At 37.4% G+C, this 23,158-nt stretch overlaps 1 protein-coding gene across 4 annotated transcripts in view; it reads right to left on the bottom strand.

Moving 5' to 3' along the window:
- LOC145684355 (phospholipid scramblase 1-like) overlaps nucleotides 1–23,158 on the bottom strand; it is a 99,642-nt gene that overhangs the window by 51,818 nt on the left and 24,666 nt on the right. For all 4 annotated transcript variants that reach the window (XR_014131280.1, XM_081756578.1, XM_081756577.1 and 1 more), the window contains exons 3-5: nucleotides 13,352–13,555; nucleotides 9,341–9,451; nucleotides 7,831–8,048 (exon numbers count right to left, since the gene is read on the bottom strand). Coding sequence is in view for 3 of the 4 variants with exons in the window: in XM_081756578.1 (XP_081612704.1) it covers nucleotides 7,831–8,048; nucleotides 9,341–9,451; nucleotides 13,352–13,555 (533 nt within the window). In the remaining variant the exon portion in view is untranslated. The remainder of the gene's footprint in view (nucleotides 1–7,830; nucleotides 8,049–9,340; nucleotides 9,452–13,351; nucleotides 13,556–23,158) is intronic.

Here is a 23,158-nt window from a genome sequence, read left to right as displayed (position 1 = left end):
TACCATTTAATTTCAATAATTGTTATTCTTATTATTTCTCTATTATTATTGTTACCATTTAATTTGAATAATTGTTATTCTTGTTATTTCTCTATTAGGTCTATTATTGTTACCATTTAATTTGAATAATTGTTATTCTTGTTATTTCTCTATTAGATCTATTATTGTTACCATTTAATTCCAATAATTGTTATTCTTGTTATTTCTCTATTAGGTCTATTATTGTTACCATTTAATTTCAATAATTGTTATTCTTATTATTTCTCTATTATTATTGTTACCATTTAATTTGAATAATTGTTATTCTTGTTATTTCTCTATTAGGTCTATTATTGTTACCATTTAATTCCAATATTTGTTATTCTTATTATTTCTCTATTATTATAGTTACCATTTAATTCCAATAATTGTTATTCTTGTTATTTCTCTATTATTATTGTCACCATTTAATTCCAATAATTGTTATTCTTGTTATTTCTCTATTATTATTGTTACCATTTAATTCCAGTAATTGTTATTCTTATTATTTCTCTATTATTATTGTTACCATTTAATTTCAATAATTGTTATTCTTGTTATTTCTCTATTAGGTCTATTATTGTTACCATTTAATTTCAATAATTGTTATTCTTGTTATTTCTCTATTAGGTCTATTATTGTTACCATTTAATTCCAATAATTGTTATTCTTGTTATTTCTCTATTAGGTCTATTATTGTTACCATTTAATTTCAATAATTGTTATTCTTATTATTTCTCTATTATTATTGTTACCATTTAATTTGAATAATTGTTATTCTTGTTATTTCTCTATTAGGTCTATTATTGTTACCATTTAATTTCAATAATTGTTATTCTTATTATTTCTCTATTATTATTGTTACCATTTAATTTCAATAATTGTTATTCTTGTTATTTCTCTATTAGGTCTATTATTGTTACCATTTAATTTGAATAATTGTTATTCTTGTTATTTCTCTATTAGGTCTATTATTGTTACCATTTAATTTGAATAATTGTTATTCTTGTTATTTCTCTATTAGGTCTATTATTGTTACCATTTAATTTCAATAATTGTTATTCTTATTATTTCTCTATTATTATTGTTACTATTTAATTTCAATAATTGTTATTCTTGTTATTTCTCTATTAGGTCTATTATTGTTACCATTTAATTTCAATAATTGTTATTCTTATTATTTCTCTTTTATTATTGTTACCATTTAATTTGAATAATTGTTATTCTTGTTATTTCTCTATTAGGTCTATTATTGTTACCATTTAATTTCAATAATTGTTATTCTTGTTATTTCTCTATTAGGTCTATTATTGTTACCATTTAATTCCAATAATTGTTATTCTTGTTATTTCTCTATTAGGTCTATTATTGTTACCATTTAATTTGAATAATTGTTATTCTTGTTATTTCTCTATTAGGTCTATTATTGTTACCATTTAATTTGAATAATTGTTATTCTTGTTATTTCTCTATTAGGTCTATTATTGTTACCATTTAATTCCAATATTTGTTATTCTTATTATTTCTCTATTATTATAGTTACCATTTAATTCCAATAATTGTTATTCTTGTTATTTCTCTATTATTATTGTCACCATTTAATTCCAATAATTGTTGTTCTTGTTATTTTCCTATTATTATTGTTACCATTTAATTCCAATAATTGTTATTCTTGTTATTTCTCTATTATTATTGTTACCATTTAATTCCAGTAATTGTTATTCTTGTTATTTCTCTATTATTATTGTTACCATTTAATTCCAATAATTGTTATTCTTGTTATTTCTCTATTATTATTGCTACCATTTACTAATTCCAATAATTATTATTCTTGTTATTTTCTATTATTATTGTCACCATTTAATTCCAATAATTATTAGTGCTCGCATTGTAGTTCTTCGTATTGTTAGTATAGTTACTACGCATAGTTAATTCGTATTGTAAATTCTGCTTTTTTGTAAGTAGTTTGCAATGACTTCGAAGTTTGTCAACATTGTCGGTGCACCTCTGCTGTTTAACGTTCTCTCAACTATGCGTTCGGAAGGCAGGTGCACGAATCTTGCCGAATTCTTTTGATGAATCATATGTGAGACAAAGCAGTTCTATGATTGAGTAGAGCCCAGGATACATGATTGCCGCGGTTACTATAGATTTGAGGTTGTCCCGTATCTTGTTTTGCCTCATGCGCAACACTAGTCCCGATTGGACCACACACTCACTAAGGACAGTCCTCTCCTCACATACACACCAGAGTTGGCGTGGATCAATGAAAACTTGACCCACAACCCACCGTGACCTACCACCCACCGTGTCCCACGACCCACTGACCCACCACCCACCATTAACCACTCTCATCCACTGTGACCTACTTTGACTCAGCAAAATATATCGTCATCAACTCTGAACACGATCCACGGCCTCTTCTGTACTGACTAAAGAGTTTATACTTGTAATAAAACAAGACTGTGAAATTGTCATTAATCGGAGTTTGAATTTCTAGTCAATCGCTCAAGCACCACTCTGTTACAATAACGGTGGATCTGACCTTTACGATATAAAATGGTAAAGTGTTTGTCAGTGTGCAAATTGAAACAGTTCGAGGTGGGGGGAAATTAGTGTGTGCCTAAAATATACTTGTACTAAGAGAGTATTCTTGCAAGTGTTAATTTCTGAACGCATTCCAAAAGAAACTTCTATTCGCAGAAAAATACCCCTGTGCAATATGGAAAAGATTATGGTTTCTCAGTTCACAGTATTTTTCTCATAAAAGACTTGAAAAATCAGTTTTTCATAGTTTATAAAGGTGCTCGGGTACCCTATGTGAGAGCATCTCCATAAAGTATGCTCATAATTGTAATTTGTGTAATCACTAAAACACCACGTAAATTTTAAGTTACAAATATGCATAATTGCAATTATTATGAATATTTATTCAAAATAGTTTACCTAAAGCAAAGAAGAGACTTACTAAAAATTAGGTACAAAGTTGAATAACACAAATAAGCCATTACTAATACAGGTATACATTTTCCATAACTCGTAATTTTTCACCTTAAAACAAATCTGAAATCGGGTTTATTTCCTGTTGATAACTTTTTCGTGGTAATTCATCCGCAATGGAATAATGTCCATCCTTCAGCCAAGAAATAACTAGTTCGTCTACTTTGAGCTTGTCTAGCGGTGGACCATTAACATTGATGAACAACAAGTTAGACAATGTTTAAGCACTCAGTCTATTTCTAATATCAGCCATCTGTAAATTCATAAGGGGAAATCCCCGTTCGCACTCTGTCGTGAAAATTGATAATACTTCTACCAGATTTCTGCAACTCCTCATCGACAATCTGCTTGTTAGGCTTAAGTCTGATAACAATTTTTCTTTGTCAGTTTTGAAATGCTCAGCAAGAAGTATCATCTCTCTATCACCATACAACATCTTTTCCATATCGACCATGTCAGTTGGCAATGTCGACTCATGGAGAACAGAAACTTCATCTACCACGCTTCGATAGGGAATCAGCCTGATAAACTGATGATTTCTTATTTGTTTATAAATGTAATTTTTGTAATTACACATGAAGGTTTGATGCCATTACCAAGTTCCCTCTCCCGTCTAGAAAGCGAAAGGGAACGAGGTTCCTGGAAAGTGTTGAGAGGTGAATGGGAATTTCCCCCTTTTTCCTCTTCAATTACCACACTGCTGTTTGCCATGTGCCAAATTACGATGAATCTCAATTAAATTATCATAGTATAATTATTTCCTTGTTGAATTATCGATTCTTTTCAGTGAAAAAAAGGATGAAATTTGTAAGTTCCAAATCAAGGTAAATAGACCAACGTAAAGGGGGAAAAAAGTGTAAAATTTTCCATATAATTATGCGTACAATTCAAACTTAAAATTTCCGTGTAATTAAGCTTACAGTACAAATTTTATGCCTATTTTAGTCACAACTTTTTGGGTTGATTGCTCTGTGCTCCGTAAGCGCTCCATATAATAAACAAGCTTTAGCAATTATTATAGTAGAAAGCAATGGATATTTTTTTGTTTCTGATTTTTTTCTTAAATAACATCGATCGTTTTCGATCATTTTTACAAACCAATTCACTACCAATTTTCCATATATAGAAAGTGCCCCCTCCCCATAAAGGAGAATTTAAAAAAATGCTAGGACGCATTCTGTTTATTTTTAATAGAGTTAATACACTGAATTTAAGCTCCGTAAGTTTAACGGAGTGCAAGATACTCATTTTTTTCCCCTCAAAAATTTGGATTCTCACTACCTCCTTAGGATATTATGCATTATAATGAAAGCAATATAACATCCCAGTTTCGATTAAGGCCTAACTATATACCAAAAGTCTTTTCATTTGACTTTGCAATTTGACCGTGATGATCAGGCACACAGTTACATTCATTTTTTAAAATATAATAATTCACATATTACAGTGATTCAAAAATGTATTTTTTCCAGTAGTTAGCTCCTCTAAAAACTCACAGGTCTCAAAAGCCAAGTAGTAGTGTAAGTCCTATTGCTATTATTACAATTACAAATATCAATATCCAAAAGTGTCTGAAGTTCTTTTTTCACTTGGTTAGATATACTCACCTCAGGTAAGTAGACAGAAACAAATGGAAAAGGAAGGGAAATGAAGGTCCTGAAAGTAAAACGAAGACAAATTTACCAGTCTTCAGAAGATACAGTCTACAATGAAGTGAGCAGAGTGGGTCGGTAGATCATACTGAGTCGGTGGGTCGCAGTGGGTCATGGTGGCTGGTGGGTCGCAGTGGGTCACGGTGGGTGGTGGGTCACAGTGGGTCACATGCTGTTGACCCACGACCCACTGACCCACTCAGAAAACTTGACCCACTGACCAACTCCATCTCTGATACACACTATGGCATAAACACAGAGTCGGATTTAAATTTAGTGAGGCCCTAAGCTCTTGAAGGTAATGGGGGCCCCTTTATGTGTTTAGGTGTCCATTGTCAATGACAAATCTGCACTGCATGCTACATGTTGCCAATGTACAGAGAACATAAACACCCTATATGCAGAAATGAGCGAACTAATGATACTTTTGGGAGCATACTAGCAGGAGGGGCCCCATTATTTACGTCATATGAGCCTACACAACACAAAATACTGTTGATGCATGTAAGTTTTAAAACTTGTCTTTTTTATCCTATAGTTTGGGAATGTATATCCACTTTTTTCTATAATGTGGCAGAGCCCATATTTTATGATTAATTTTCATGTATATTTTGGGATATTCATTTTATCAATGACCACAGCGGAGTGTCTTATCAATTGAGACACGAACTGAGGAGGTTGTCAATAATTTTTGAGGTTCCCCAGGAGAGTGGGGCCCTAAGCTATTTGTTTATCTTATACGTAAATCCGGCACTGCGTAAACAGCTAATTTTGTATTCTATGCAGGTTCAAACTGATGCTTCAAATTATCATTCATTTAATTCTTACGGCAGAATGAATAACATTCGGCAAAAGGCTAGATTATAATCCTTTTCAAGATAAAATATTTCTACACTGTCTCAAATAAATTCACTGCGAAAATGTGTGAGTGTTTTTCTGCCCCAATTCAAAGTTCTACTGGTCTTGTAAAAAATTTAGATTACATTTTCGCTGTATTCCTGCAGTGATGTGTCAACTTTCTTTTCTCCAGTTAAGGAATTGTTTGTTTTTGCGTTGTTGCTGTAGACGACAAGCTTAAGATCTCAAAAGAAGTCACTCAGTCTCTGTGGTAGACTTCACAACTTTACCCGTAGATGGACACTTTCATTCTATGTTAACATTTTATAACCTAATTGCACTGTAACCAATAACCGTGAAAATAAGTGCCTCCTACCATGAAAAATATACGGTTTACCGTTTTTCTAAAATAATGGTAGGAGATCGTTTTCCTGTCAGATGCTTGTGTCGGGCATGCACATTGGAGAGAAAAAGCACATGATCGAAGCAAGGATTGATGGCGCGTAGGTTCGGATGTATTGTGCTTTGTTTTGTTTTGTTTCTTTCTTTTGTTTGTTTGTTTGTTTGTTCAGTGTGTGGTTTTCTGGTGTGATATATACAATAGGCCTACCACTGTTGAAGATATCCTGCAAATTCAACATTAAGCAAGGTAATGTATGGAAAAGCACTATGTTAATATTTGAACTTTGTTCGGTGACAAACAAAACTTAAGTGGGCTATCGTGGCAAGCAGATCGCTCCAAAGTGCAACGATTCGAAACCAAGAAGCTGCTGGATGTGTAAACTAAAGTCTTATGATAATGTAGCCAACTACGAGTGGTGGTGAAGCTAGAATTAGAATCACAATGTTGAAATACCTTTTATTTAAAAAAAAAAAAAAAACTTTTAGGAAAAGTGCTTCGTAGTTTACCGTACTTAGTACAGCATTATATAAATTGTGTTGCAAAAATAAAAGTATACTGTCACTCATGTGTGCCCGAAGGAGGGGCAGGGGGTCGCTCCCCTAGCTAGTGAAAACGTATTAAATTTCTTAATACAAATAAAAAATATCAAATGTAATAGGGTATATAGTAACCAGGAAAATTTTCATCGGGCGCCCATGCTGTCATTATTTTTCTGGATAAATGAATTGTTAGATTTGAAAAACATTTCTGTAAATGTTTTTATCGTTAATTTTGTTCTGAGTACCTATAATCTGTTCTGGTGTCTTGTTAATACATTTGAGCGTTTAATAAACATGCAAAAGCTCGATACTCTGGAAGTTTGGTGACTTTTTTTTTTTTTTGAGCATTGATGCCACTGTTACATAATTATGCAAACACGTATTTATTAATTTGGGATAGCGGATACTGGATACTGTAGGCAGTGTTGTTAGATGTCATATGGTTTTACACTTGTTTAGTCGTACTTGTGGTCATTCTAAGCTATGTTGTCGGGTGCCTGTTTGGTTATCTGAAACCGTAATAATGCTACTAATCGAATGAATCGCTGATTAGAATATTTGAGGTCTAATAGTCTACTGGTACTCATAACGAAAATACATGCAATAAAGTTAGTCTTAACATAGCAACTGAATATCGATTTATGAATATCTTAAAAGGACATGCATGTTCGTTCCAACTACATCTTCAATGCGTGCGAAAACTCAGCTATAAAATTCAAGAAGTATTTTTTTTTGTATGTAATATCGAATCCTCTTTTGGTGTTTTGTTCAATACATGACAAAATTGGTAAATCAGAAAAAGGGTTCGATATTACAAACTAAGAATTAATTTCAACTTTTATTCTTATGGATATTATGCACGTCGTAGGTGCAACGCTTCTTTCGTTCACTTTTGTGTTTTCTTTAGTTAAGTAGTCTTAACACCAGTGGACCAGTGTGCTCTGTAGTTGCATCCATCCAGGAAAAAATATTGCTAGCCAGTGTGTGTACTGATACAGTTTCCAGCAATTCGATGAAAATTGGGTCAATATATTGCCCAGCAAGAATTCTTACTGGATCTAGAAAGAGGGCATGCTGGACTGGCAAGGACCTCTAGATAAGAATCGGTGTGATAATTACCGTCAATCTTGTACGGTAATAACACACCTATGCTTAAAAAAAAAAAAGACCCCTAAATATTACGGTAAATTACCGTAAAACATACGATACTAAATTTGTTTCTAAATACGGTCAATAAATATTATTTTGCTTCTAAATATATGGTCTGCCGTTTTTATGAAGAAACGGTGGTCCGTAAAATTTAGGGTAATCGGATGGCAGCGAGAGTTGACGGTAATCGGTCAGTAAATTTAAGGCGAAATTTTTTACAGTGTGGACTTACCTGCAAGCAGCAAGGGCAGCAACAATATTGACATTTCAAAGGTCTATGGAGATGAATTACTTCGTTCTTATAATTGTCAATAATTCTCATGTCAAATGAACGAAGTGGACCACAGCACTGTCGTGTACAGACGTGAGAATGCTCTTCGGCTTTATACACATTTTGTCCTAGGCTGTTCCTAATTATATATTTGTTTTCTGTTTCAAATCCTGTCACAACTGTGAAAGAGAAGAACATGTAAAATTATGTCACTGAAAACATCTGAATACACATGAAATGCAAATAAAAATGGAGAACTAAATTTACGATTAACTACTGAATAAAGTTCAATAACTAATAAATCTCATTCCTGGAGCTTAAAAATGGAGGTTGAGCTGAATTTTAATGAAGTGCCATGTGACATATTTCTTATTAAGTTATATATGTGTCATCGTATATCGGGTTTTGTTGCTATCGTCACTGGCTATCAAAACCAATTTGGTACATGTTAGCCTTTAAGATGAGACAAGCCAAAACACATGCGAATAGGAATATGAGTCATCTGTGGCTCCAATTTCTTTAAAATTGAAGATGACAAACTGGCAGTGTAAAGAGATCAATATTGCTTTGCGTTTCCATAAGTGCTTCATGATTGAATGTATTTGTGCCTGAAAAAGTAACATCCCGTTCGTACTTTCTACTACAGGGAGAGGAGAACGTTATGTCACTAGAAAAAGAAAGTAGCCTTCCTATACCTTCCAATATTACATAATGGCCCCCCATCAAGTCAACTGATGACTTGAATCACATGTCGCACACAACAGAGACTCAAGTGAGATCATCACATTGAACTACCTCCTCTGGTCCTAGTTATGATGTTGCCTACACGTCTGTAATGTAGCAGTGCGGTGGGCAGGGGACTAAGGAAGAGTGGCTTCCAGTCATACGACCCAACACTATTGTCATGCTGAAATGATCGTGGAGGACCAAAGGATTGTTGTGCACCTTTCACGACCTCCATTTACACGCACAGATATTTCTCTTCTAACAGCAGTTTTCTGAAGTCGGGAAAATCACGTTCTTTGACATGCTCATCGCACTTTGACCTATCTTAAGCTGATCAACATCATAATTTATCATCAGCCGATCATAATTTATTAGATCCATCGCTTCTGGAATTTTCTAACATTTTGCACAACGACATTTTATAAATAACGGCTTATACTGTACGAGTGTATTTGCTGGTACCACTACCTGTCAATGGTGCAGTCTTTCCTGATGATAAAACTCACACAGTACTTTTGGTCATTAGTACCCTCTAGTGGTATATTTATAACACGGGTACGTGTGAACAAAATTGTGAGTCAATATTGATTGGGCCCTACCAATTGTTACGCATTGTTTCCTAGGAAATACCAGTAATCATAGAAAATATACAACCGACCGTGCTTTACTATCATCTCTAATACCAACAAAACTGTGCTAGATTCAACAGTGCTGAAGTTTTGTATAAACAAAAGACTAGAAATACCTTCCAGAATTTCTACTTGCTGATGAACTAGAAGCTGATCAACGGTAGAAAGATATTCCAAACCTGGTGGGCAATTGAGGATTTGCTGGGGTATATGTTTCCAAACGCTACCTGTAAAATAAAACGATCAAAGTTATATCTTACTTATACGCTATTAACACTTGCTACGTCGTGTGTACTATGCTGGAAAAGTGGAAAGCTTAATTCGCCTTAAGTACAATTGCAACGCATTTTTTTAAAGTATTTTCAAAAGTTTAAAGAATCTAACACAATTGCCTCTACAGCATTAATGGGGAAATGACACTAAAATACTACACTCTATACAGAGCGATTTATCTAATCTAAAAATAATCGAAACAATTTTCCCCAATCTAAAAACAAACAATTACCACCATCGTAGCCAAGTGCAGCAATTTTTAAAACAGATTAATAAAGGAAACTATAGTTATCTCACGAAAGGAAGAGTCTAAATGGGTTTCAACTCAGCCCTATATGGTTGGCCCTTTTTAGGAACAAACAAAAAATATTCAACAAAGCCATCTGACGTAGCCACAACAACAGCCAATCAGAAGCCAGAATCCCTCAGTCAATCAGGAGCCAGCATTTCCCTCAGCCAATCACAAGCCTTCATTCATATCTCCGCCCCTAAATAGTCACCATATATACATGCCAACATCTCCGGTCTCTTCATTATCATCCCAGAAGAAGAATGCATTGTTCGCATTCGAAACGTCGATATTAATGTCTTCACCTGGTTGATAGCCCGAGATGACTTACTAAAAACAATTTTCGGTTTGAAAATTTGGAAAAAGAAGTTAAAATATCTTACTTCTGGATTTTATACACCAGGCGCTCATTGCAGATGTTTCCACATTTAATATATTTGAGTACGAGTTCTGAGTTTCGCGTCTTTTTGCAAAATTACGATTATGAGAATGAACATGGGCTCTGAATAACAACTAGAACTTGGCGGGGTCCCCATCATATTCTCACAACTCCAATGGAACTTGGTTATAGAACCACTCCACCAGCTAGAGTTTGGTCTTCATTGCGTAGCTCTCGTCCTTCGTGGAGTTTTTTCGTAGTGGTTTTCGCCCTTAATTACTTTCTATTCGTGGCTATTCCTCTAAAGTCATGAGTCCGAATGAAGAACTTTTTGGCTCTATCTAAGTCGGGAATAAAACGAAAAAGTCACTTGACTATGCTTTTTCTTAATCTTCAACTGAAACAAAGGGATACTCCAAGAAAATAGTGTAGTCTAAAAAGTGATGAGGCTTTTATGCACATTGCGTTAGTGTCCCAAATCTCAGAGTATGACTCACAGTAGGTTAGGCCTAACCTCTTTTGACAGTGAGTAATGTGCGAAATGGATTGGATTTTTTATGATCGCCAGACACAAAGTACTGCTCCCGGGAAGGTAGGTGAACTTTCCGCAAAACTGCGCCATATTTTACTTCAATAAGGGCCCAATTCTGTGCAGGTCCGTGAGTAATTTGACTAGCAGAGCATAGCCTAGAGCTTGGACACATAATTGAATTTACAAATACCCCCATAATAGCCAAGTCCAGCAATGTTTCGGACAGTACAGTAAAGGAAGTCATAGCTATCTCACGGGAAAGGAACAGTCTCAATAGAGACAATGGGTTTCAACGCAGCCCTATCTGGTCGGCCCTTTTCAGGAACAAAAACAGACATTGAAAAAGTCATCTCTCGTAGCCACAACAACAACCAATCACAAGCCAGATCTCTCAGCCAATCGGAAGCTAGCATTTCCCTCACCCAATCACAAGCTCTCATTCATGGCTTTGGGCCTAAATAGTTACTATATATACACACATGATCACATCTCCGGTCTCTTCATCACACAGTCCCTGTAGATGAATGCGAGGTCTGCATTCGAAACGTCGGATGTCAATATCTTCACCCGGCTGATAGCCCGAGAAGATATTAGAATTTGTGCTGTTTATGGGAAAGATGCGTTATCAAATGCAACAGCGAAAAGTTAGTTCAGTCACTTTCGTTCTGGAAATTTTGAAAGCAGTGGGACACCAATCATAACAAAAATAGATGATATTTTAGAAAAAGTCAAGGAAGCCTGTAATTAGGTACTGAACTGAGAGTAGGTAACCCGTTCAATATGATATGGGTAACTAAATTCCTAAACAGCAGTTACTTTGTAAGGTCGTAACCGTGCTACCTTGGCAGCTTTTTGGCACGCTGAGTATGTGAATCCTGTCTCCTGTGATAAACGTCGGAGAGATTTTGGCGACCTCATAAGACAAGCCGTGATATCATCAACACGACTTCAAAATCGCGATCGATACTTACCTCTTTTACTAAGAAGTGACCCAGTCATTTCCAGCTTCCTTATTACAGTTGATGTTATATCCCATTTAGATGCGCAGAGACTATATTTCCGTTGATATGCTCGTTGCGCGGCAATGATGGAAACAGTTTTCCAGCACGTTTTCACTGAAAGCACACGTTGTTGCAAAGTGTATGACATGGGAAACAATTCAGCCAGCTCACAACAATACCGACGTTAGATTTCACTGAGAAACTGCAAGGTTAATAGAGTAGTAGGAGAAACTGGTCGAAACTGCTTATCGCGTCAACGTTATTCAACGCATCTTGTGGTGACACCTGTCATCTGAGCCTGAAAAAGTTTCCGTTGATTACCAATTTTGCCAGGCGCTTTAATGTTTACGTCAAGACTTCCATCCTTTTTGCTCTAAAGCTCTGAAGCATTTTGGAGGTTTTCCGGTTACCACATTACTTGCATCACTCCGTTCTTTTGGGAATCGATTTAGTGTTCTAAGTACTGTCGTCTTTCTTAACTCCTATTCAAAATGGAATTGGCAGAAATATACTTTCGGTTTAACGTTGATCGTTGTAGAAAAAGAAACGTAATAGATAAGGAAACGGGTTTCTGCAATCAATTAAGCGTCCAAAGAATATAATCCATCTCCATTCTGATCTCTCTACTAAAGCCGGAAGAGGCAATAATCTACCACTGTCGATTTTGAACATTAATCATTAGAGTAAAAAACTAATAGATAGTGAAAAGCTTTTTCTTTCAATCAAATAAGTGTCCCAAGAATATATTCCACCTTCACTCTACTTACGCTAATAAAACCACAAGTAGGATGAATATACTGAATTTTTTTATTTAAAATTAATAAAGAAAGCATCGCGTCATTTAAACCAAATTCCTTCACGTGGTGTACACGTGGCAGTGCTTCTTCTTATGCTTTTAAAACATTCTTTTACTTTTCTCTGTATAAGCATTCTTTTTCTTGTTTTTATTAGTAGTATCGTAATTCTTTGAAGACACATCGAAAACAATTCCAGTGTTATAATGTAGAGCTGGACAGTAATACTCACATTACTGTACAATTATATCGAAGTTGTAATATTTAGGCACGTAGAATAAAATTATAATATTATTACCTGACTAACTGATATATATTTATGTTATTAACTGATTGACTGATATATATTTATGTTATTAACTGATTGACTGATTTATATTTATGTTATTAACTGATTGATTGATCTATATTTATATCACTAACTGATTGAGTTATATAAGTACGTGATTGCCTGATTTGTATTTATGTTATTAACTGATTGATTTTATTTATGTTATTAACTGACTGATTTATATTTATATTATTAACTGTCTGATTTATATTTATATTATTAACTGACTGACTGATTTATATTTATGCTATTAACTGATTGCCTTATTTTATGTTGTAACTGTTGACTAATTTAGTTTATTAACTGATTGATTTTATTTATATTATTAACTGAATTTTTATATTTGTGTTATTAAGTGAATGATTTATGTTTATGTTATTAACTGATTGACTGATTCATATTTATGTACATTCGTTAGTATGGAGACTATATAGGAATATCCTACAATGTAAAGTGGGAGATGAAAACACGCATAACTTAGCTAATGTGCATATACTCGTCTATCTATGTATATTACAGAATACCTACCTGAGTTCGAGGTCGGTTGTGTCACTATCGGCTGTTCTGCAGGAGGATACCCTGGTTGGCCACCCGAAGGAGAATACGGTAACTGGCCTGGTTGTAAAGGAGTCGGATGCACAGGTTCTTCAACAGGTGTATATCCTGGTTCAGTTTGTACTGGGTAACCGGGTGGAGGTGGATCATAACCGAGTGGAAGTGGTGGATAAGTACCTGAAATTATAAAATAAATCTTTAAATTTGTGCTCTAATTGTATCAGGAAATCATAAACGAATATTTCTCCAGTACACTTCCTGGTACAGCCACCAACAAACTACCGTAAAATCTACAACTTCTTTGTCAATAAGTTCGGAAGAAATTGAACTGTACGTTTTTTGTTACAGCCACCAGCGAAACACCCTACAAGCTATAAATTCTTTGACAGTAACCTCCGAAGAAATTGAACAACGTTTCTCGGAACAGCCACTAGCAAACTACCACTAAATTCTACAAATTCTGTAAATAATTTATCCGAAGACACTGAACCAGTTCAGTATAGTTTTCAGTACTACGCAGAGAGAATGGAGTCATCTCTACTTCAAAGAAAACTGCATCAAAATAGTTCAAGGTTATGGCAAAAGTAAACATTAAAACATACTCCTACAATATTGACGATATACAAGTACTGAATTATATAAAGAATTCAAACTGAATGGTACACTTATGTTCAAAAAAAGCTAGAAACCTTTTCAGAAACTAAGCTTTAAAAAGTGAGCCTAGATCCATCACAATTCCCGCAGACCTGTACAGAGGGAATTGGATTTTCCCTCCGTTCTTTATATAGACACTAGCTGCAAGACGTACATCCTTGTACGTTTTCCTACTTCAGCTATAGTAACATACAGTTTCTGAAAATATCTCAGACCACAGAGAAGGTATTGCCTTTACGGCCGCCAATCCTCCAATGGAAATGTAACTCTAGTTGAAGAAAAAAAAACGTACATGCGTCGACGGTAGCTGAGTGTGGTGAGGCACTGAGTCCTCCTGAAGAACTTGTGAGACTTGACGATCGAGGGTTCGAAACTCGGTCTAGGACATATTTTTAAATTTATTTTTTAAACATGAAGAAATTATGAAATAATTTTAAAAAGTAATATTTGTTGCACATGTAAATTTCAAATTTAATGCTTTGCTGTTAAAATTGGTGATTATTGCCTGTATTTTTTTTTTTTTTTTTTTTACTTTTAGTTCCAAAACAAATACACACAAGACTTTTCAGTTTAAAATCTCTAGAATAATCAATGACACTTGAATGGGTGTTAAATTAGACTGAAATAAACGCAAATAAGTATGTAACTAGAAATTTATACGTTAAACTAATTTTATATCTCATAAGATGCATTTCTACTGCAAACATACAGTATTTGGTAACCAATTAATCATATGATACTGGCAAATTAAAAAAAAATAACTTTCACTTTATCGTAAGTTGTAAATATTGTAGACCTATGATATACGAACGAGGCAGTCCCGTTTTACAATAGCTTGTTTCGGGGGTAGGGTGAGAACTAATAGGGGGAAACTCCCCACACCAAACGTGTCCATTTGCTACTGTAAGTGCAATTATCGTCATTAATGAAATAAAAAAGGTAAATATTTACACAAACAGTTATCATTACATATTTAATAAATGCCAACCATGAAAAAAATGGCTATAAGAACGGACTCAGGCTCTTCCATCCAGTGTTATAGAGCTGGGCAGTAATACTCACATTACTGTAAAATTATATCCATTATAGTAAGGTTCGAGATGTATATATGGAGGATGATAGAAAAATCAGCTGGAAAGAGGAAATAAGTTCTGAGAAGAGTGAATGAAGAAAGCAGAATACTGAAGTTGACAGCAAAAAGGAAAAGAAATTGGTTAGGACACTGTTTAAGGATGAATTGTCTTATAAGAGGTAGTTTGGAAGGATTAGTTTCTGAAAGGAGAAAGAAGGGAAGAAGGTGATATCAACTTCTGGACGTTTGAAGATCGAAAATTGTGATGCCTTAACAAAAACTAAGGCTAAGAATAGAAATGAATCGAGAAAGAATGGAAATGAATTTTATTTCAAAACCGCGGTGGTCAGTTTACAATGAAAACATCTGTACCTAACGTAAGACAAATTTGGTTATACAGTAGAATGTTCCTAGGCAATACAGTTCCTAGGTTATAGAGTAGGATGTTGCTAATACTAGGCAATGCTTTACGAAAATGGTTCCGGGCGCTGCGACCAAGTAATTCAGATTCCTCCGTCATCTTAGTAAATTATTTTTTTTTTTAAATTTAATATTAATTCAAATATTTCATTAATGATCAGGATACGGTTAACTAAAATTACCCGTAATGTACATCATCATCTAGGATTATTCAACGGGAACTCTCTCTAGCCCTCTGTGAGAAGAGATTTTATCTGGGAAAATTGACAGATCTCTGCTACTACTTACTTCTTATCCGTATGGCAGTTTGGTATGTACAAACTGACGAGGAAACGGTCTTAAGTGTAAACAACCGATTTCGCTCCGGATATGTGTTACGGGAGACCACAGTAGGAGACACGAATTTTGGCGTTTGGGCCCATACGCAGAAATTTCCGAAATACGGGGCCCCAAAGTGGCCCTACATGCTACAACTAGGAAGCGAATGACGTTACTTGTACATAACCGATTTGGCTGGGGTCCGGATATGTGTTACGGCAGACCAAAGTAGGAGACACGTATTTTGGCGTTTGGGCCCATACGCAGAAATTTCCGAAATACGGGGCCCCAAATTGGCCCTACATGCTATAACTAGGAAGCGAATGACGTTACTTGTAACAACCGATTTGGCTGGGGTCCGGATATGTGTTACGGGAGACTAAAGTAGGAGACACGTATTTTGGCGTTTGGGCCCATACACAGAAATTTCCGAAATACGGGGCCCCAAAGTGGCCCTACATGCTATAACTAGGAAGCGAATGACGTTACTTGTACACAACCGATTTGGCTGGGGTCCGGATATGTGTTACGGCAGACCAAAGTAGGAGACACGTATTTTGGCGTTTGGGCCCATACGCAGAAATTTCCGAAATACGGGGCCCCAAATTGGCCCTACATGCTATAACTAGGAAGCGAATGACGTTACTTGTACACAACCGATTTGGCTGGGGTCCGGATATGTGTTACGGGAGACTAAAATAGGAGACACGTATTTTGGCGTTTGGGCCCATACACAGAAATTTCCGAAATACGGGGCCCCAAATTGGCCCTACATGCTATAACTAGGAAGCGAATGACGTTACTTGTACACAACCGATTTGGCTGGGGTCCGGATATGTGTTACGGGAGACTAAAGTAGGAGACACGTATTTTGGCGTTTGGGCCCATACGCAGAAATTTCCGAAATACGGGAACCCAAAGTGGTCCTACATGCCATAACTAGGAAGCGAATGACGTTACTTGTACACAACCGATTTGGCTGGGGTCAGGATGTGTGTTACGGGAGACCAAAGTAGGAGACACGTATTTTGGCGTTTGGGCCCATACGCAGAAATTTCCGAAATACGGGAACCCAAAGTGGTCCTACATGCCATAACTAGGAAGCGAATGACGTTACTTGTACACAACCGATTTGGCTGGGGTCAGGATGTGTGTTACGGGAGACCAAAGTAGGAGACACGTATTTTGGCGTTTGGGCCCATACGCAGAAATTTCCGAAATACGGGAACCCAAAGTGGTCCTACATGCCATAACTAGGAAGCGAATGACGTTACTTGTACACAACCGATTTGGCTGGGGTCAGGATGTGTGTTACGGGAGACCAAAGTAGGAGACACGTAATTTGGCGTTTGGGCCCATACGCAGAAATTTCCGAAATACGAGACCCCAAAGTGGTCCTACATGCCATAACTAGGAAGCGAATGACTTTGCTGGTACAGAATGTTGGCTTGGGTTGGAATATGTTGCAATATATCCAAAAGTATGAGACTTGTTTTTGTTGTTAGGTCCCACAAAAAGGAATGTCGCATGTACAGGGTCCGATATTGGTAGATTTTCAATAAGGCCATGAAGTTAGCGTATGTGGTACCCATGCAATTCTGAACAGATGTTCAGCTGGAACGAGCCGTCGAGGGGGATTTGCTGACCACGATGGTGTCAACGGAGCGAAAGAATGTTTGCGTTTTCCGCTTGTATTTCTATGGCTAGGATGTGTGGAAACCGGGCGGTACACTTTTGTGCAAGAGAGTGAACATTAATATTTAATCGATACGGCGTGTGCTGTCAGGAAACCGGGCACAGTGGCGGAAGTAAAGTTTGCCGCCCTGTCAGGTTTTGCCGGAAGATAAACTACATGTCTTTGACTTGGGCTTATAATAGCCATATCCAGATCCCAGCCAAATCGCTTGTGTACAAGTAACGTCATTCGATTCCTAGTTATAGCATGTAGGGCCACTTTGGGGCCCCGTATTTCGGAAATTTCTGCGTATGGGCCCAAACGCCAAAATACGGGTCTCCTACTTTGGTCTTCCGTAACACACATCCGGACCCCAGCCAAATCGGTTGTGTACAAGTAACGTCATTCGCTTCCTAGTTATAGCATGTAGGGCCACTTTGGGGCCCCGTATTTGGGAAATTTCAGTGTATGGACCCAAACGCCAAAATACGTGTCTCCTACTTTAGTCTCCCGTAACACATATCCGGACCCCAGCCATATCGGTTGTGTACAAGTAACGTCATTCGCTTCCTAGTTATAGCATGTAGGACCAATTTGGGGCCCCGTATTTCGGAAATTTCTGTGTATGGGCCCAAACGCCAAAATACGTGTCTCCTACTTTAGTCTCCCGTAACACATATCCGGACCCCAGCCAAATCGGTTGTGTGAAGTAACGTCATTCGCTTCCTAGTTAAAGCATGTAGGGCCACTTTGGGGCCCCGTATTTCGGAAATTTCTGTGTATGGGCCCAAACGCCAAAATACGTGTCTCCTACTTTAGTCTCCCGTAACACATATCCGGACCCCAGCCAAATCGGTTGTGTACAAGTAACGTCATTCGCTTCCTAGTTATAGCATGTAGGGCCAATTTGGGGCCCCGTATTTCGGAAATTTCTGTGATTGGGCCCAAACGCCAAAATACGTGTCTCCTACTTTAGTCTCCCGTAACACATATCCGGACCCCAGCCAAATCGGTTGTGTACAAGTAACGTCATTCGCTTCCTAGTTATAGCATGTTGGGCCAATTTGGGGCCCCGTATTTCGGAAATTTCTGCGTATTGGCTCAAACGCCAAAATACGTGTCTCCTACTTTAGTCTCCCGTAACACATATCCGGACCCCAGCTAAATCGGTTGTGTGAAGTAACGTCATTCGCTTCCTAGTTATAGCATGTAGGGCCACTTTGGGGCCCCGTATTTCGGAAATTTCTGTGTATTGGCCCAAACGCCAAAATACGTGTCTCCTACTTTGGTCTCCCGTAACACATCCGGATCTCAGCCAAATCGGTTGTGTGAAGTAACGTCATTCGCTTCCTAGTTATAGCATGTAGGGCCACTTTGGGGCCCCGTATTTCGGAAGTTTCTGCGTATGGGCCCAAACGCCAAAATACGTGTCTCCTACTTTAGTCTCCCGTAACACATATCCGGACCCCAGCCAAATCGGTTGTGTACAAGTAACGTCATTCGTTTCCTAGTTACCCCATCAGGATCCTGCCGCCTATAGTCGGACAATTTGTGCATGCCGACCAGATGCCGCGGTCGGATTGCCGGCGCCGGACACCGGCGTCTTTCCGCTCGATTTTCGACCGCGACGAGCAAAAAGAGATTCGTTCACCAATAGAAAACAAAGAGAGTTAGAAGGTAATTTGTTGCTTTAAAATACGAATTAGGGCTTATATTTCCCTCGTATAAAGCTTTCTCGAAACAGTCGGCAGACAGTCGGACGACGACTGCAAAAAGAGACTGCCGGCAATTTCTTGAAAAGCGACGTCGGCACGACGTCGGCGAAAGTTGCAATAACGCGTACCAGCGGCAAAGAGTCGAATTTTGGAAAATGAATAGAGCCTGTATCTTCTTTAATGATGAAGTAAAAATTGAAACTGTCCGAAGGTTTTTCTTGTGGGTGGGCACTAATTCCATAAAATATGTCTTGTGAAAACGGAGTCGGCAGAAAGTCGGCATACAGCGGACGGAACGACAGCGTCAAAGGATGGTTGTAAAGACGTCGAAACGTTGACGGCGTGCCGACCACGAAAAAGGTAAATGCATGAAAAGAAATGTAGTAAAGGGACTGCACGTAAAGGGTATATGAGAAGTAAATACTTAAAATAAATTACAAGTACGAGAGGATCCTTGACAAACATTTTGCAAGGAGACGGCAAACAGCGGACGGCGACCGCGGCAAATATTGTCGGAAAGACGCCGAAACGTTGGCGGCGTGCCGACAAGTAAAGGAGCCGAAAGAAGGTCGGCAAACAGCGGATGGACCGACCTTGAAAAGATGCTCGGACAGGCGCCGAGCCGCCTTTGCCGCTGAAGAGCCTGATTGCAGAAATCGTAGTCTGGTTGCGCTGCCTGTATGTTCGGTTCGCGTTCTTCATTTGTCACATTGTGATGCAGTGTGGGTAAAGTCCTTTAAAAAAAATCGTTGAGATAAGTTTACAAATAGGGAAAATAATGTTTATCATAAAAATATTCATTCATTGGAACTGTACGCAGTTGCTGGTTAAGCAAATACCACGAAAACATGAAGTGAGAGAGTGGTGAGTTAATTTAATATTATTCATATACATTTGCATATATTATTGCACTTATGCATATACATGGGGTGAGTTAATTTAATATTATGCATATACATTTCAAATTGTCATGAATTTTATATGTTGTGTTACATATGTTAATTGTTGCTGCGCATGAAAAAGATTCGGTTATAGTATGTTCCGGCGCACTGGCGTCTCTGGCATATAAAATTTTTGGGGGGCGGGTATCAAAGAAAGTAATTTAAATGGTACTACCTAGCCCAACCTGTGTATTAACTTCGATTCTATTTGTTGCCTTGCTGCTTACCTTCACGAACCCCCTAAGGTATATCGGCAAGTCATTACTTTAGGCAAGGCAGTGACAATAACCAAGTCATCTGAACTGGTTCCCGCAATTATAGTTACAGTTCCCAAGAAGGAAAGACAGAAAACAAAGTGCCCTGCGGGGCTCTAACCCGCCTTAACTCGCTTACGCTCGTTCGGCAATACTATGTACTGACAGGATATCATTGCCTTGCACAAAGTAAAGAGTTACCGGTATATCAAGAACTCGCTTACAATTGTAGGGTCCGCGCTGGCTCAGTGGTAGAACGTTCACCTCTGGTACTTGGGGTCCCGGGTTCGATCCCAGCCATCGCCATGTGAACTTTGTGATGGACAAACACTGTCTGCGTGGGTTTCCTCGGGGTTCTCCCGTTTATTTACACTTTCTCCATTCCACCATTTCATTCATTACTCATCATCACCGTCTTCTTTAGCCTAACCGGCATAACCGTTGGACAAAAAACTTAAAGGTTTTATTTACAAAACGAGGGACAGTTAAGAAACTGTAGTACATTATTTTCTTCTTGAAATTGCAAAAGTTTACATGTCTTAGTTTTTAAGATAAGTGTCTTCTAACTCAACGCCAATGTATTTCTGCACAGTGTACGAAAGCTGTATTTTATGTTTACAACTGAAGCGTTACTAGTATGAAACCATAAAAAGTGATATTGAAAAATGTATGATTACCAAAGCCCATATGTTTTCACTACCCTCGCTTACGCGTATACCCACCGTCGCTGACTCACTTGTTCCCTTCGGACACACCCCCGCGCTACCGCGCGGGCCCATCAGCGTTGCCCTGCTCTGACTCAGTTATATAGAATTCGTGCTCTTTAGTGGCCAACTAGCACCTGGTGCTAAATTATCTTAGAGAAAGGTGGACAATTTCTCATAATGCTTGTGCCATGACAAGGTTTGTGTTCCTTTAGTATTCTCTAGTATTTAGTGTATCTTTAGTAACCTAATAAGATCCACTAGATTATATACTGCAGGACTTGTTTCACATGTGAGCGAAAACTTCCAATTAAAAAAAAAAAAAAAAAAAAAAAAAAACAGGAGAAATGAGGTAGTGGTTAAACGCTCTTGTGTACAGGTTTACTTGTGGCGCAATACTAATAAAAATTAAAAATTATAATTCTTTCACCAGTTTCTTTTTTATTGTCCCCTAGTCGGTTTCAAATGGGCGGAATATATTTTACTTGGCATAAATAAAATTCAAGGGGACCTCTAGAAGTAATTGTTGAAAAATTATAATTCTTTTACGATTTGCGTATAAATAAGGCTTCCAGATGTCTAGCATAAAAACAGCGCAAAAAAGCACAAAACAATCTGTGCTGGGTGGCCACTAAATAGCACGAATGCTATCGAACCGAGTCAGATAGGGCGAAGCTGGTGGGCCCGCGCGGGAATACGTCCGAAGGGAGCAGGCACGTCTGCGATAGTGTGTATGCGGAGAAGTGAGGGTAGTGGAAGGAAGTGCGTTTTGAGAATAATACAAGTTTCAACAACACTTGTTGTTGTTTCATACTAGTAACTCTCCACTTGTAAACAAAATACAGGTTCTGCACGCTGTGCAGAAATATGATGCCGGTGTGCACGGTGCAGAAATAAGCCGCCCGTGGAAAATAACATCTAATAGAGCCATTTTTCATATGCACTCATTTGTTTTATTCGTCGTAAAGCACTTGTAATGGTTTAACATTAGTAAACGTAAGATACAGTTGTATTACATTGTATGTAATTAAGTTACCTGTAGAAATTCGTTCCTTATAAACATGTCTTTTCATGGAAATTATTGAATTTTACCTGTAAATCTTCCAAAATGTAGTGCACCAAAACTACACCTGCACCAGACTGTCTTATTTTGATTTTTTGCTGGCCGCGGTGGCTCAGTGGTGGAGCGTTCATCTCTGGTGCATGGGATTCCTGGTTCAAACCCTGCTCCTGTCAAGTGAACTTTGTGGTGGACAAACACCGTGTGCGTGGGTTTTCTCGGGATTCTCCCGTTTCCTCCCACTTTCTTCATTCCACCATTTTCATTCATCTCTCATCATCACCGTCTCCTTTAGCCTAACCGGCATAACCGTGGGACGTAAAACTCAAATATTTCATTTTCATTTTCCGAGTGTTAACCCTTTCTCCTGACACTGTTTCACGATGTGTAGGTACAAAAACTTGGACATCGGAAGTTTGAAAAAATTTAACAATTTAACATTAACATCTGTAGAAAACCATTAGCGATTACTATTAAAACTTTTTTGAGGAGAAAAGCTCATCATGAACGAGGGTTTGAAAAAACCCGGGCTTTTTTGAAAAAGCCAAACCCACCTGGGCCCATTTTTTCGGATGTTTTTCGAGTTTAATTGGGTTTTTTCGGGTTTAATCGTTTTTTTTTCGAAATATTTCAATGTCTTTGGGGTAAAAGTGTTAAAATGTGATTTATATTTCAATATTGTCATTGTCACAACTTGCAACAATTTTCTACTCACTGCCGTTTTGAAAAAATGGCCGCCATTTTGATTTTTTTTTTTACATTGGACCGCCGAGAAAATCTACACAGCAAATTTAGCATATCTTGTGCTTCTACCGTCAAAATTTCAACTTAAAAGACTGAAAATTGCGCTTCGTAGCGTAGATACTCGTTCATTTGACAAATGGCCGCCATTTTGATATATTACGTTGGTATGCCACCAAAATCTAAACAGGGAATTTAGAGTGTCTTGTGCTTGTACTCTGAAAAT

Source organism: Thermobia domestica, chromosome 4 (genome assembly GCF_964235325.1).
Source record: "Thermobia domestica chromosome 4, izTheDome1.hap1.1, whole genome shotgun sequence".
Taxonomy (NCBI): Eukaryota; Metazoa; Arthropoda; class Insecta; order Zygentoma; family Lepismatidae; genus Thermobia; species Thermobia domestica.
This window is presented reverse-complemented; position numbering and strand designations above follow the sequence as displayed.